Source organism: Chiloscyllium plagiosum, unplaced genomic scaffold, assembly GCF_037043375.1.
Source record: "Chiloscyllium plagiosum isolate Xiang-an unplaced genomic scaffold, Cpla_swu_hap1 HiC_scaffold_14, whole genome shotgun sequence".
Classification (NCBI taxonomy): Eukaryota; Metazoa; Chordata; class Chondrichthyes; order Orectolobiformes; family Hemiscylliidae; genus Chiloscyllium; species Chiloscyllium plagiosum.
Genome location: NW_028270152.1, coordinates 46803960 through 46821674, shown reverse-complemented (window position 1 = coordinate 46821674; position 17715 = coordinate 46803960). Strand labels below are relative to the sequence as shown.

The window sequence follows — 17715 nt, the reverse complement described above, 5'->3', positions numbered from 1 at the left end:
CCCATGGGTTTATATGACTACCTTATCAGTTTTCCCCTTTTGCTATTTTCAGAATGGTTTTAATTGTTTGAAATATCACTTTAAATTTTTGCCCTCGTTAAGCAAAACAAAAAAATAAATTAGGAACTAATCAGGTTTTCAGATCTATTTTCCTTTAGTCACTAAAGTGAGAAAATATGTCAAACCAATATGTTTTGCACACCATCTGTATGCTGTCAATGCATATATACCCTCCTACTATTGGTTATTTAGATTTTATGGAATTACAGCTTATTTCTGTGCAAATCAATGCAGTTTTTTTTTAGTAGAAGAATCTTTCTACATACCAAACTGACCTATGACTGTCTGTGTCCACATATTGATTCAATTATGCAATATTATTTTGATTAAATTTATCAATAAAAATGAATTTGCATGTACATAATTGAACAAATTAACCACAGTTTTTCCAAACATTTTACAATAAATGCAGCCTCAAGAAAGGAGGAATAAATAAGAAATTGCTGCAAGTGCTGGAAGCACTTAGAATCATTAGAAGTGAAAAGTGCTATTTGTGCATGGATTTTCCTGATTGTCCATCAAGGCTTTAATAGAAGATTAGCCAGAGGGCTTGGAAAATTGTGTTGGCTCAATTACATACAGTCCATTAAGGAATAGTCAGGTGGACTGTATCAAGAGTGACACTTTATTGTGGTTTTTGCAAAGAAAGCTAACTGTTAGGTGGGAGGAATTTCAACATACTGTGAATCCAATTTGTCAAGTTGTTGTAAACGTTTGGCATCATCTGCTGGTTGCCCATATAGCTGCCTTTAACTTTTTCTCTGTTGTTCTCCTACCCCTCTGCACCTGCTCTCCAATTTTCCAGACGTCTTGTTGCTGTTATCAGCCAGAAGAAAATGCTTTTCTTTCTTGCTGTTCAGTTGATCTCCAGGATCTGCAGACCTCACTTTCTCCTTACTATTCAGTTCGCAAAGATTGAATAAAATTGAACTTGTAAATTGTGTACAACTCTGTTCCTAGCAGTATTTATGATAGGAAGCCCTGCCTTTGAAGAAGAACAAGAATCAGCAATGCACTGTCAACTCACCATCATCTTAAAACAATATAAAAGTTGTGCGTCCACTTCCTTCCATAAATATCAATTTCTTTCATTCAAATAAATTTTGAATCTTTATTAGTATTGAGTGCTTTGAATGTTTGAAGGTTATTTTTCTTAAGGCTTGCTACACACTAACTTTGTGTGAATGATGTCGTCCCAGTATGAGACCTGTTACTGAGATTGAATCTGATACTTAATGCCCTTTTGTGGAGCCTTTTCAATTCTCACATGGCAAGTGAGATTTTGGCAGTTCCAAATATTAACTTTTTTTGTCACAAAATACACATACAGTGGGCCACCTCTTTATATTCCATATCCTCCTAATGATCTGTTTACACACATGAAATTTGTTGCATTACAGTAGAAAATGGTGAGGATGGCACAAATTACTAATTCATTATTCTTCATAGGAAAATTGTAGTTTTCATTCTAAATTGCCTTTTTCTTACATGTACTGATAATGATGTGTTATTTTCAATTGGCGAGGCTCAGAAAAGGGCCATTTTCTTCCTTTAAAAAAATTTAAAGTTTTTTTTCTTGTTTCTTCAAATTATGGCAGAAAAAGTAGGAAAGCTGCTTCCAAACCAATATCAATCCACGTATGTAACCAGACACTTGAAGCTGCAGGAGAGTGAGAGCACAGAAATGAATAATAAGTGTCAGATTTTCTCAATCTTCATTTGAAGAAGTTTCTGGCTTGCACTCAATGGAGTAGAGTTTGACTTTGGACATTAGTGAAAAAGGATTACCATTGCATTGGCTGCAGGTTGCATACCTGATCCTCTGGTCAGTGCTGTTACCTTTAGTGGAATTGAATGTTGGATGAACTGTGCAATGAATTCTTCGCAATTAATTAAGTAGTTGATAAATACTAGAGTTTAGCTATCCTCAGCACATGAAGATTATATATCCTGAGATTCATTGCCAAAATGAGTTCCCCTGCATAACCAACTCATTAAACGCACTAGCCTCTCTTCCTCGATAGTGACTATGAAAGCTCACAATGGAATTGCTAATAAAGATTCTTCAAAAAGTGATGGAGCAGAAGAATACACTTAAATTTATTAATTTTTTTTCTTAATATTGTACTGTTATGCGCAAGTGTTATTTTTGTTTCAGCCAGTGAAATTATATACGGGGGGACATTTTAACTCTTAGCCCCACTGTGAGTGGAGAGTAAAAAACTGTTGGGGTGTGTATGAAACCCAATATTTCTACACACATTGCTCAGTTTTAAATTGACAACATACATCTGATATTACCAAAATGTTCCCCACTCTTAAGTCAGCCTGATTGATAGGCTCACTTTACAGTCAGGCAGGGAGCAAGTAGGTCTGATTGCCAACCTGGAGATGATAGGGTTTTTGGAGGGGTGCAAATGTGGATTTAATCACAAGCCTGTCCAAACCATATCCCTGGGAGATTATGGAATGTTACCATCTTGTGGTTGGTACAGTCCAATCCCAAGGTGTGTGTGTGGGAGGTGGGGGGTGGGGTGGGGGTGGGGGAGGGTTTGGAGAATGAGGTGGAAGACAGAATCCCATGCTCCGGCTGCTTGAAGATGAAAAGTAGACTCAAGTGGAAAGAAAGAATGTTCCATGTGTGTGTCCTCACCCTTGCTGCAGCTGCTGGTCAGCCCGGTTTGAAAAAAACCCTGCCACATATGCAACATCTGATGTCTCCTGTCTTATTGACTTACTTAAGATGCCAGCCTAAGAATGGATTGGCTTCCCACGACTTGAGTAGAAGGTTGAAAGCAGTGAATTGGTGGATGTGCTTTACCTAACACACAGTTTTTCCCCTCACCCGCCACTCCATCATCACAAATGCATCCAATCCCACCAGCTCCCCCAGGTTAAAACTCCCCCATTACTACTGAATATTTCACCATAGGCTTGTGCAATAAGTTAATTCATTGCTATTTTAGAAATCCATTTGTTCCTTTTAATCTTTTTGAAAGATAAAAGAACCAGGTAGATATTACTTTTCTGAGTTCAACTGTATTCTTCTGTGTACTATTATCTTGGAGGTGTGCTCTCTTCTGTCTAGTCTAGCATGCAATAATTAGATGTTCATTTATCAGCAGCCACTGTGATGCAGATGCTGCATTATATAACTAATCTCTACAAGTGCAGAATGAAAATGAGATATTCTAATCTGCAAATATTTATATTAATTTGAATTCCTAGACTATTTCTGCCACTCAAATTGTACCCCAGTCCAGCTAAGTACAAAACAGCATTTAAAATCTTGACAGAAAGGCATCTCCTTTAAGTTTCATGAATTCCTTTTTCTCCTCAGATACATTTTTTAAATGTTTCTTTTCATTAATGGACTATTTTAGTAATGTTTAGTTTCCAGTTCCTCAGTTTGAATAGTCTCATATTGTTGGCAATAGTCTTTTATCTCAAACATTCAGTGCATTCATACAATGTGTTTCTCTCTCTCTATTGCAGGAAGATATTTTAAGAGACAAAATGAAGATGAAAATAAATCTAATTATTTCTAATTTTTAAAAGAATTATGAAGCTGCCATATGCTGGTTGCTGTATTTGCAATACAGTATTGTGGGATAACCTTAATTTGTGATACATATAGGAAAATATTATAATGCAGAACATTTCATTAGCCAATGTTATGAAATAGAAAGTAAAGCCAATGCTGATAAAGAGATTCAGCTTTGTACTCTGGTTTTACAAAGACCCTGCTGCATTGAATATATTGCATTGTAATCTACTGTTATATTCATCACAGATGCAGTTTCTGGTATAACCAGTGCTTAATTGTAAGAGCTGCAGCATCCTACAGACTCCAAAACCATCTCCTCATCTGTTATGGTGCATTGCATTTACCAAAAATCCTCAACATGTTATGAAAGATCTATGAGCTCAAAATAATCAGGGACCTGGCTGGCTGGAATGTCATGTGACTTGCACTGTAGTAGTATTGCTAAATACTAGCAGTAATGGGGTTTCATTTCACTGAGCAATTTTCTTTGTTCATATAGACAGATGTAAAAGATAGTGCAAATGAATGTACTCTCATTGACATCATGTTTTAGCATATATAAAACCTAGCTTACCTTTATTTAAACCCAACATCAAGGTAATTATAGCATCACACTACTTTTGTTTGAACAATTTAACATGGGTCAACTCAAACTAAATTTAATCAAAAATATCTAAATGATTGACTAATATATTCAAATTGTGTATACAGCCATCATTTTACATTATTTTAAAATGCAGCTAAATTGTTCAGCAAACATTAAATTCTGATTGAAATATTTAGGACAGTTCCCTGCTTTTAAAACATAAACTAATAAAATTATATGTCACAACAATCCCGATTAAAATCTATTTCATGCCTATTTCCCACTGTATATATTAACAATCATTTTACTTCAACTCCAAATAACAGTCAACTATGGAAGGCTGAACAAACCATGCATTAGGGAAGTTTGGATTAGTCTGATGGAAGTACAATATCTATTTAATGGTGTGAGCAATCCACAATGTTCTTCAGATTATGTTGAAAATTGAAAGAATGGTTGAAACAAATTACAATTAACTTATAATGAAACTGGCAATGGACTATTCCAACCTAAATATCACTAAATATCTGCCAACTGTCTGTTTATTGGAATCTGACTGTTATCTGTTCACTTCACCAAAAGAAAATCAGCTCTTCTAACACCTCTGAGCCAATGCATCCGTAGTTGATGAGCAAAGTTAAAAATCACACAACACGTCATCCAACAGGTTTATTTGAAAGCACTAGCTTTCGAAGTGCTGCTCCTTCATCAGGTGGTTGTGGAGTACAGGATCATAAGACACCAGAATTTATAGCAAAAGTGTGACAGTGTCATGGAGCCGTAATGATATATTAAATATATTTAGATTGTCTTTCATCTTTTAGAATAGCTTTAGCTTTTCTAACAGTAAGTGCCATCTCAGCTCAGACAATGCCTTAAAGGTGTGAGGTTAAAGTCAGTCTGTGTCCCATTGTTAAGTGAGACTGATTCTATTTACAAAGTGGGACTTACAGAATCTTGCATGAATTTATGCAGCTTTTGAGGTTGGACTATAACCTGGTGTTATGTGATTTTTAACTTTGCCCACTCCAGTCCAACACCAGCAGCTCCAAATCGTTGTTTGTGAGGACAGAGTTTTTATGTTTAAATCTCAATTTTGGCTAGCTAACGTAAATTGCACATATACTATTCCATGCAAGTAAGATTTAACTGTACTTTTACAAAGATACCTAAATTAGTATGTGCAATGTTTAGTGTTTAGTCAGGTCTGTAAAAAATAATGGTGTCCCTTAATCTTATGTCTTGTTAAAGTTACTTCATTGAAGAAGCACATTGAGCTAGATTTAATGCAGCTTGTCGTAACAGAAAAATGTCAGCCAGGCCTACTTATTCAGTCAGTCTTCTGGTGGTGGGGGATGTTGGTGAGAAGCTCATTAGTGAACCAATTGCCATCCATTTTCCCTGAGACCACCCATTTTAGCAGTGCCTCAGGGATTTAACAGACATGACGTGCCTTTTCCACATTCTCAGCAAACTGTTGAAAGGAGGTCCGATATTTGGCTGATCAGGGAACCGGCATCAAGAAGGAGTACTGAAAGCCAGTCCCCTGCCCCTTCTTTCATGAAGATCACCCTCGTCACTATTCTGTGTCTGCAGTCCTGCAGGCCTCTGGTCCATGCTTTGGTGTCACCCCTCTAATTGTGATTGACCAGCACCTTCTGGCAGATTGGATTTCTGTCACTGGGGACCTCAATTATGGTTCAATGGTGGCCACTTAAGTGCTTGCATTGATTCCGCCGTGCATCTCTGACTCTCCTGTGGACCAAGACCCCTGTCAGCCAAAAAGTTCTAGCACATTCTTCCTGAGGAGCATTCACTATCTAAAGCCATATTTCCATTTCTATATATTGTAAAACAAAGGTTAATAAGGATATTTTAAGTGATTAGATGTTGTACAAGGTAAATGACCTGATGCTTTTTGTTAAATCGACTATTCTAAAAAAAAATCCATAGCTTTCAGACTGTCAGAATAATGTATAATTACAAGTGGTCTTGTGATCATTCAAGAAATATTTATTGTTGTTGGAAGAAAGAGCAAAATTGCACGAGGAAAATCAACTTTATAGACACGTTTGTCATCTTTTTAGGCATGTTCAAACTCTTATAAGTTATTGGAATATAACACAAATGTCAATTACCTTTCTCTTTGCTATTTCTCAGCATTAAGCTTTGTTAGATTGCATTTTAGTATTAAGATTACTATCTATATTGGTTAATATGTTCAAATTCGAGGAGGTTATTGAAGTTTTCTTTACTATTGGAAATCCGGCTATCCACAAAGTCCTGGATTTATCAATGTTGAGAATAGAAAATCTGTAAAGGAAAACCTTGAGTTAAGGTTAAAAACAGGTGATGAAAGCACAAGGCTCCTGCTTGATTAGAGAACTGGCATTTCTTATGTTTGGATGGATTTCTCTTCAGTATCAGTTTAAGGGTATAATCCCGTAGGTTTGGATCATTCTCAGTATTGTAGGACTATAAAGGACACTCTATTTGAGTAATAGGAATAGGGTATTGACAACATTTTTTACTCAAAATATTATTGCAGATAACATAAACCTCAATTGTTCATTGTATGCTGCTGTTCAAATACTACAATATTCTAATTCTAACTTAGACTTAAATAAAATCATAACAGCAACCAATGCAAAGTCAACTTTGAATCATTGGGTGTAGAATCCACAGGAAGTTTGAATTTATTAAAGTCTTGTAGCACAATTACACAGAAAGGGAAGTGTTCCATGTCACCTTTTTAGAGTTACAAACATAAGCTTTTATCTGGGGCATATGTTGTGGATTTGCTTACATTATAACCATGCACATATGGAATAGATGTACTCTGTTCATGGCATTCATGGAATTGAGCATGAACATTTTTGTGAATTGATGTCCAGTACAGGTATTTCTTCTATAACGTGATGGTTGTGTTCTTGTGCAACCCTGTGTTATAGAAAAATCACATTTCAGAAATAGAGCTCAAAGTGTTGGCAATGTAATCACGTTACAGCCAACACATGTTAAAAGTTCATGCGTTAGAAAGTATCCCCAATTTGTCAATTGTGTTACAGCGAATTCACATTAACAAAACATGCGTTATAGTGGAAAGACATGTATAAAATATGAACAGCTGTGGAGATCAGTGTCCAATACTATTATTGGACATGCTATCATATTTTTAGCAATTCATAAATTTAAACTGCCTGAAGCTCTTACAGAAGAAAATGTAGGAAGTGAGTACAAGTCTGTAAGTTGGTCAAGTGTTCAGACATTATAAATTGAGAGAATAAGGTTCAGTGGATTTTGAGCATGTGTTGAACCCATCAGACTGGGAGGGCCCAATTTTCATATTGGAATTTAGGAAGTTTGTTAGTGTATAGGGAGATCTTGCACAAAATCTCCATTTGGCCCACATGTCAACATACTTGAAGTTTAAATGTTGCTATTCTGGTTTATGCTGGAAGCTGAAGGTCATGGTGCATAAGGTCCACAAATTCATTTATTATTCATGGCACCTTGCCACATGGTTTACAGAAAAATTAACCTACACTTGATTATGTCAAAATATTTCTGTCAAATATGTATATAATAGAGGACAGTGGGCATCTGTAAGTGAACTAGAAAACAATTAGCCAGTCAAGACCTTGAAGTGTCACTCATTACATTTGTTAATTTTGAACTGTTTAAGATGATTAGCATGTGGAACCTAAGATTATAATGCATTTTAAATTCACTCGTGCATATGGTATAATTTATACTTTGTGCTCATACTACACACTAAATATTGATTTTTTTTTCATTTAAAATTGTTTCTTTTTACAATTGCAAGTGGAGTTGAATACAAAGTCTGGAGGTTATACTTCAGTTATACAGGGCATTGATGAGACTATATCTGGAGTACTATGTACAGTCTCCTAGTTAAGGAAGGATGTTCAATATGTTGGAAGCAGTCTGAAGAAAGTTTGCCGTACCAGTGCCTGGACTGGATGGGTTTTCTTATGAGAATAGGTTGGAAAGACTAAGTATGTATCGGCTGGCATTTAGAAGTAAAAAAGATGACTTGTTTGAAATATGAATCCCTAAAGGGACTTGACAGATATGGAAAGTATGATTCCAATTGTGGGAAAATCTAGAAGAAGGGATCACTGTTAAAGATATCGTCATTTCAGACAAGGTGAGGAGATCAAAGTTTGTGAGAAGATTTGTAGCTTGGATGCTTGTTATTGTGGTTCTGTTCACCGCCCTGGGAATTTGTGTTGCAGATGTTTCGTCCCCTGTCTAGGTGACATCCTCAGTGCTTGGGAGCCTCCTGTGAAGCGCTTCTGTGATATTTCCTCCGGCTTTTATAGTGGCTTGTCTCTGCCGCTTCCGATTGTCAGTTCCAGCTGTCCGTTGCAGTGGTCGGTATATTGGGTCCAGATCGATGTGCTTATTGATTGAATCTGTGGATGAGTGCCATGCCTCTAGGAATTCTCTGGCTGTTCTCTGTTTGGCTTGTCCTATAATAGTAGTGTTGTCCCAGTCGAATTCATGTTGCTTGTCATCTGCATGTGTAGCTCCTAAGGATAGCTGGTCGTGTCGTTACGTGGCTAGTTGGTGTTCATGTCTCAGACAACAACTCACCAGAACGAAGGACCCGATACCCAGCATGAGCAAAACCAATGTAGTGTACAAAATCCCATGCAAGGACTGCACAAAACACTACATAGGACAAACAGGAAGACAGCTAACGATCCGCATCCATGAACATCCATCAGTCATCATCTTACTGAATGGTGGAGCAGACTCAGGGCTGAGTGGCCTGCTCCTGCTCCAAATTCATATGTTAATATGTTCACATTGCTAGTGAGGCTTGACAATCAAAGCATTGGCCACATATCATAAGTCAAATAAAAATAGGATATGAAGGTGCAATGGATGACATGTAGGGCTATATTGTCATTTTCTCCATGGAGAAAATATATTATTTTGTATAAATTACAAACAGGAGAATTATATTTAGGAATATTCCACAAGAAGGCAACAAATTGTCAAGACTTCAGTTGCAATATAAATATATATTGTGGTTAATTGTCAACAACATTGTAACATTGAAACATTAACTCTTGATATAAAGTAATATTGGAATTAAACAGTACGTTCCTGAGCAGCAATGACTATATCTACACTCTGGTTCCTTGTTGCATTCTACCTATATATGCTGAGAATTGACCAATTTTTAAATGCAGCAAAGCATCAAAGGCAAACAGCCAGATCTCACAAATTAACTTTCTTCATCAAAGCCTTGATTGACATTATTTCTGACTTAAAAGGATTGATTTATTTGGACTTTTTTTTTGCTGAAATAACCATGTGTCATTTAAGATTTGCTTCAGCCTGAGGTAAATGCTGCAATCCACTGCCATGTAGGTACAGATCTAATAGTTTAGGAAATGTCACTACCTAATGGCCATATCACTGGATGACTGTTCTACTGGAAAGGTATTCATCAATGGGTTTATGCGTAACCCTCCAGTGAGTCAGCTGCACTTTGAAATTTGTGGTCCCTCATCATTCAGAATTCAGGAATCGCTGAATCCTCACGAAATCTGAGAGTAATTTAAAAAGCAGGAGAGGGTCAATATTTTACAAAAGACAACTTGAATAATGCCACTATGTAAATCTGTTGTAACGGATTGGAATAATGAAGGAATTCCAAACTCTTTTTTTACCCTACAAATATTGCATATCCCTAATAATGCCTACAATTGTGTAAAAGTTTTATATGAAATGTGCCAAAATCGGTTTTAATTGTGGTCAATGCAAAAGCCTGTACAAAATACATTGTGTTTTTTGAATGTGTGTGCATAACCGTTTTTTGGCCACTAACCCCCGAGAAGCTATTCTCAGGTTTCAGGGGCCCCCTTTCAAACAGGGATACAACATGAACAGATAGACAGAAAATCATTTCACAGTTTGTGGCCCCCTTCAAATGTGCCAGGGCCCCTAAGGCCCCCTGTTGAGAATGGCTGGCTTAGAATTTTATCTTGAAATAACTTGCCTAATCAGGCTGTCTTGAGGTTAATGTTAAGATGCGTGACTTTTGAAATGACCCCCTAGGGTAAGCCTTTGTCTGAATTTCCTCTTTGCACTACTTTTGATGTTTAGCCTTTTGAAAGTAAATAGAGTAGCACCTTTACTAAACCAGTGGATAGAGAAGCTATAGGTGAAAGTAATTTCATCAGTAACTTGGAATCCCATTGTGCAACTTCAAGATAAACAGAATGCCTTATTCATCATCCATCTTGTACTATGCTGAATGTAGAACTAGTTATTAATACTGTTGTGCAAAGCAAATGTCCTTTTAAGTATCATCTTATGTAGCAATGTTTTCATATTAGCATATGCTATATTGAGAATGCTAAAATGTTTATGGCATTTAATATATTAAATGGCAAATTGCAGTCAACTGGAGTTGAATTTAAGGTTTTTAATTTAATAAAGTGCTTGCAGCTAATTAACAAGTTATTATTCACAATGAGAGATGGAAAGTCTTACAGAAGAATGGGTTCAAGGATAAAACTATTGTGAGGAACAGGTGCGTTAGTAGGTGCTTTTTAATAGCATGACTGTGTTCAAAGATGTTACTCTTATGAAGTACTATTATTTTCCTCCTTTTATCTTCCAGACCCAAACAATGACAGGGGCAGTTCCACAACAGGTTCACAAAATGTACCGGAAGTGAAATATTTATCAGAAAGACGACCTCATCCATCACTGGAACCCAATTATCCACCAGAAATTCACAAATCATCACAGCACAGGGAAAGGAGGATTAGTGAACAAGAAGAGCCAATAGGCAGAAAAGATCACAGCAGACCAACCAAGGAACACCACACTACAACCTGGAATGGTACTTCCAAAAGGAAAGAAAATGGACCGGCAAGGAGGAAGGACAGATCACCTGAGAGGAAACAGCGTCAAGAAAGAAAAACAGAAAATGGCTACCATCAAAGGTCTCTTGAAAGAGGTAGGGAAATATCAAGGATGACTGCTCAAGATATGGAACGGAATGAAAGACCTCTTGGCAGATACAAAGAGGGACATTATGAAAGGAGAAAAAGGTCACCTGAAGGGAGATGGCAAGATTTACCTGATAGGAGGAGGGAGAGGTCACCTGACAGAACAAGAGAAAGGTCACCTTACAGGCGGAAAGAAACAACAGTTGAGAGAAGAAGAGAGCGGTCACCTGAGAGAAGGCGGCATAGATCATTGGACGCAAAAAGAGACAGATCACCTGAAAAAAGAAGCAAAGCTGATGAAAGATCAAGGCACAGAGATGAACATAACATGGAGAAAAATGACTTTATTAGAAGTTCTAGGCAATCCCCACAGCCTAGAAGGAAGGCTATTCGAGAATGCAGCACTGATCTCAGCATCTAAATGAAAGATTATGCACTGGAAAAGTCAAGTTCCGTCTAAATGGGCAACATAGGTTCTCCGAATAGATCCAAAGTTGATCATTGCTTGTCAGCTTAAAAAGACTAGAGGCCTATTAATGTAAAAAGAAGACTACAAACAAAAATGACACTGTACATACGTCAGGAAAATGTTAACAGTAAAATGTGCCTGACCCAACAAAAGCTAGGGATTGCTCAAAAGGAAAATAGTATTGACATTACATGTGAAATGTAAGCCTTAATTGTATTATTGATTTTAGATAACTTGCCAGATATTTTGTTAGTCTTTGGGGTGTCTCCAATATTGTAATGAAACCAGACGACATTAGCACAAAATAATTGCACTTTGTCGAAACACTATGCCATTTTAATATGAAGTATTTTTCTATATCACACACAAGGTTTGGACGCTTTCTGAAACATCTAAGAATTGATGGATATGGTATAGTTTAAGCTGGTAAATTGCTGATCAAACATAAAAGAAGAGCAAGCTTCTAAACTGGAGTAATATGACTCATGATATTGATATACTCATGAAGGAGAGTGTGTTTAGATTAATAGAAAAATGGCTAAAGAGACTGCAGACTTTAGCAACAATTTTAAACAGGTGGTATATTCAAGATTTGAAGTGGAATAGTCATGTAAATTAATTTGATAATTTCTAAGCCAATTGCAAAGGGGGACTGTGTGGTGAAGGTCTGCTGTGGCACTGCTTGAAAAATGAGAAGAGAAACTGCCTAGCTGAGCCATGAAGAAGCTCTTCATTATTGTTTAACCACTAAGTGAACTGCTTTCAGTGCTTCAGTGTGTGTATGTGTATACTGTTCACATTTCCATTACAACACGAAAGTAAGCATTGCAAGTTTTATCACTGTTGTTGCCATGGTACTGTACAAATGTATGACTAACCATCTTGTGTACAAAGTTTAAATTGTAATTAATTGAGCCTGTTGGAAATGTTGCCTTTCTTGTAAAAAGAGTGAAACTATGGCAAAACTAGTTGTGAGGAATGTGATAGTGTTTATATTTCAGAAATTGAACAAACTGATTTATGGGACATATTTTAAAGTAAAATGATTCAGGTATATAAAACTGTTTTCAAAAGGAATACTCTATCAGTAATTATTAAGTTTTTGTTGGTTTTGAAATTCTATTTCTTGATGGTGAACCTGCCTGTATATTATGAAACACTTGTATGCAGTCTGTGTTCTTTAAGCATTAACTCTTGCAATGTGCTATAGGCCTAATGTTCTGCTGTGTAGATTGAAAGCAATATATGGGCAAATCTTTTTATAAAACACTATGCATATATAAATACTACATTGTTCGTAGCTTGATCCATGTGGCTATATACATAACTTTAGTATAGTGCAGTATAGTATGTAGATGTTAATATTATTCGTATAGCTTCTTCGCCTCCCCACCCCAATCCCTTAAACAGATCACAATGTATATGTAGCTACAAAAAGGAGTCTGTGAATGCTATTTTTATTATCAAATAAAGTTTTCCATACAAATTCATCAATTTAGTGTTGATGATTGTTATAAAGGACCTATCTGTTTCCTACTATCTTAGACTATCTTCGAGGCTTTACTTTTAAAGGATACTGAAAAATAATGTTTTATGTTCCACTGTTACCTCACTTACATTGTTTTATTGTGTGCACCTTGGATCAGATAAGCTAGAAATACATAGAGGAAGAGGTAACATTGCAGCAAGTAATTGGCATTAAAAATAAATCTGCAAAGTTGGGCCTGACAACTTGTCTTTTCATCAGTGCCAAATCTTTAACATCATTAGAAATGTCCTAGTGTGCAGCAGCTTACCAACAATGGATTTTTAATGTTGGCTTCACAGAAGGAAGAAACCATTTGCACAATAATCTTGCATGGCAAATTTGTCTGCAACTCCTATAGATACAAATGAGAATGCTTACAGTGACAGTAATTGTAATTGTTCACCTCAGTTTGTGTGTATAGTTCTGATACAATTCATGCATGGTTTCCTGGTGAAAAATAGATTGTTTTCTCCCACAGTAAGAGATCTCTTGATCATGGTTTAAATTCTCTTTGATAAATTCTTAAGTTTTCACTAATGAAATGAGAACATTGTCTTAAAGAATGGCAGAAAGCACATGATTATTAATTGAACACTAATCTATGATCCCATAGTATAATAAAAAAATGACAGTTTGAGAACAATAAACCAGTTAATGACTTTGGAATTATTTTCTTAGTTTGTTAATAAATATGCACATAGTTACAAAATGAAATATGCCAGCATAAGATGTATTTACATTTGAAATAATATATGAAGTTTTTTTGTTGATAACTGTTTCATTAACTGGGAAGATAAATACAACCAGAACAACACCGACAGATATGTGCAAATAATATATTGACAAGTCTTGAAGATTAAATGACATCTTTAAGTATTGCCTTCAAAGTATGAACTCAGTACTTGAGCTGTATTATCATAGAATCATACAGCATAGAAAAGCTCTTCGGCCCATCAAGTCTGCCCCAAGTAAAGGTACCCTGAATCTACACTAGTCTCACTTCCCAATACTTGGCTCATAACTATGAATATTATGTTTCAAGTATCATCTGAGTAATTTTTAAAGGTTGTGAGGTTGTCCACTTCATCTACCCTCCAGACTCCCACTATGCTCTGGGTGAAAATAAATTAACAAATCCCCTCTAAACCACCTTAAAAATGTTGCCCCTTGCTCCCCCTCCAATAAGGGGAACAGGTGCTTCCTAACCATATTGTCCGTACCCCTCATAATCTTATACACTTCAGTCAGGTCTGCCCTCAGCCTTCACTGCTCTAAAACAAAACAATCTGAGCTTATCCAGCCTCTCTTCACAGCTAAACCACTCCACCCCAGGCAACAACCTGACGAATCTCCTCTGCATCACCTCCAGTGCAATCACATCTTTCCTATAGTGAATGTCCAGGATTGCACACAGAATTCCAGCTGTGGGGTAACCAAACTTTTGTACAGCTCCAACACAACCTCCTGCTCTTATAGTCAATCCCATACCTGATATAGGCAAGTGTCCCATCTGCCTCCTTAACTATGTTATTTAACCTGCCCTGCTACCTTCAGGGACCTGTGGACGAGTACACCAAGTACTAGTCTCCTGACATTCATTGAGTATTCCCTTGTCTTGTTACTTTCAAAGTCCATTACCTCACATTTATAAGGGTTAAATTTCTGCACATCTGACCAATCAGTCTACATCTTCCTGCAACCTTTGATCTTCTTCCTCACTGGCAGCCACCCAGCCAGTCTTTGTCCCAATCGTAAATGTACTTTTCAATCTAATATGTTCCCTCCCCAACATTTTCTCTGTCATTTATATCATGATCATTGAGTGACCCAGCACTGATCCCAGTGGTGCACTGCTGGACACTGATCTCTAGTCACACAAAGAGATTTCTACCACCATCGTCGATATTCCTTCCACTAAGCCAGTCTTAGATCCAGCTAGCAATGTTATACTGGATCCTATGCGCTTTTACCTTCTTAATTGGTTCCACATGGAAGACTTTGTAAAAGGCTTTACTGAAATCCATGTAAAACTCTTCAACTGCACTCCCCTCATCTACACAGCATCTCAAAAAATTCTAACAAATTTGTTGTGCATGACCTCTCTCTGAAAAGCCAGGTTGACCATTCCTAATCAAACTTTGCCTCCAAATGCAGATTAATCCTCTTTTTCAGAATTTTTTGCCAGTGGTTTCCCTACCACTGATCTGAGATTCACTGGAAGGTTTTAGATAATTTCCAAATACTATATAATTTATCAATAAATGTAAACACAGACTACCTTATGACATGTCATATTAAAATACCAAAACATGGTAACTAAAGCAAATATAGTAGGTTTTAGTTTAGAGATGCAGATCAACAGCAGTGTGGAATGGCATGTTCTTTCAAAATACTTCCCAAATGTTTTCTTGCTGTCATTGCTAATTTGAGGCAGAGTTCGGAAGACTGGTCAGATACAGAATCTGTAGTTAAAAGTGACTTTTCCCCTTGTGTGGAATTATTCTGAAAAATAAGCAACAAAAAGACATCAATTTCATTCAGAGGGATTTGTTTTCTTTTTCAGTTTTTTGTTGTAGATTGTTGACCCCCGCCCACCCACCTAGAGGTTTGGGGAGCAGGGATCCTTCATTCTGAGCAATGGCAACAGCATTGGGTTCGGGCCAGTTAAGATATACTGCTGCTTTGTATTCTGCAAGCTTATATTACTACCACAATAGGCAATGTTAACACCATCCAGCAATTACACAATCAGATAAAATCCATCCCAGGTGATTAAGATTCTATAGAAATTACATCCTCACAGATTAAGGTGCAAATGTGCCCTGAAGTTATTTCACTTGTATCAGCCCATGATTCACCCGAAAATGATACCATCATCCTGTTATGCGCACATTCTGATTAATTGCACCTAGTTGTTCATTTAACCGATGTATCCCTACCTCCTATCATTAAGCTAATTATGTAGACAGATGCCTGCAGTGAAATGGGGTTACAGAGTGGCAGAATCGTTAAAAATTTATAACACACAATCAGGCTATTTGGCCCAATACATCAATGCTGCGTTTTATATTCCATGTGTGCCTCCTCCCACCTTACTTCATCCCATCATCTCAATATATCCTATTCCTTTCTCCCTCATGTACATAAAACAGAGAACAGCATCACACAAGAACAGGTCCTTCGGCCCACCACGTCTGTAACAACCATGATGCCATTCTAATCCCATCTGTCTCCACATGGTCCTTATTCCTCTATTCCTTAACCTATTCATGTATTTAACTAAATGCCTGTTAAACGTTGCTGTCATAACTATTTCTATCATCTTCCTTGGCAACGCCAGCCACCCTCTACAGAAAAAAACTTTCCTCACATGTCTCCTTTTAACTTTCTCACTCTCTCCTGAAACCCCTGAGTATTTGATATTTCCAACTTGGGGAAGAAACTCTGACTATCGTCTCTATCCACACTTCTCATAATTTTAAATATTTCTATCAGGTTGCCCCCTCAGTCCCTGACACTCTAATGAAAACTACCCAAATTTGTCGGACCTCTCCTTATAATTCCAATCCAGCCAACAGCCTGGTAAACCTCTTTGCATCCTCTTCAAAACCTCCACATTCGTCCTATCGTGTGATGTCCAGAACTGCACATAATGTACATATCTAACTTTCCCTTTAATGTCTGTATGAGAAGTCAGGTTCTCAAACCTTGTTGTGTTGGCCAGAGTACTTTGGATTGGCTACTTGACAGGGCAAGAAGTACATAGAGTGTTGGGTTTGCGTATCTACGGTACTGTGGCTTATAAAAAACGTTGTTTGTTTCTCCATTAAAATAGCACCCTATTGCCACTTGTATATTTTTTTTCTCTCTCACTTTTCAGTAGCAAAGATAGTGGAAAGTGAGAGAGAAAAAAATAAACAACTAGGGGAAGGCAGAGATTTCACCCTCCATTGTCTTTGATTGGAGGGGGAAGAGAGAGAGAGAGAGAGAGAGAGAAGCATGCATGTACCGAAAAGGAAAGGGAAAGGAGAAACACAGACTCAGTGGGAAACAGACAACTTGGAATAAGGATGGATGAGACTTTTTTATGCTATGTTACATGTGTTTTACTATGAGGTTTAGGCAACTTTAGTGCTGTGGAAGACAGTGGATTGTATTATTTTTGGTTTTGGGTATATTTATTATTTCTCTATCTTGCTGCATTATGACCTGGTTGATATTTCTCGTTGCTGTCAATATTGTCCAAACATAACAGAAATAGTGAACATGGAGGAGCAAATTTTAACCCTTCGTCTATTCAGTGCAGCTGGGTATGTTTGTTCTATTGGACTATGAGCCAAATTTCTGCTCTATCTCTGTAGGCCATTTTCTAAAGGCTGATGGTAACATTAGCCATGTATAAGCTGTAGGTAGCAACTTGAGTTTGTTGTAGGTCTGCAAAGTTTATCCTCAGAGGCTGGCTAGAGTTTTCCATTTAGCTCCCAGGTGCCCAGAGGCATCAACTGTCAGGACAGAGATGGCCTTACA

At 37.1% G+C, this 17715-nt stretch overlaps 1 protein-coding gene across 6 annotated transcripts in view; it reads left to right on the top strand.

Annotated features, from left to right (window-relative positions):
* magi1b (membrane associated guanylate kinase, WW and PDZ domain containing 1b) overlaps positions 1 to 13150 on the top strand; it is a 462351-nt gene extending 449201 nt beyond the window's left edge. For 5 of the 6 annotated variants that reach the window (XM_043708285.2, XM_043708283.2, XM_087994417.1 and 2 more), the window contains one exon: positions 10858 to 13150. In XM_043708285.2, the coding sequence (XP_043564220.2) occupies positions 10858 to 11612 (755 nt within the window). In that variant the 3' untranslated portion in view covers positions 11613 to 13150. The remainder of the gene's footprint in view (positions 1 to 10857) is intronic. The other variant, XM_043708287.2, reaches the window with a different exon arrangement.
* The last annotated feature ends 4565 nt before the right edge of the window (positions 13151 to 17715 follow it).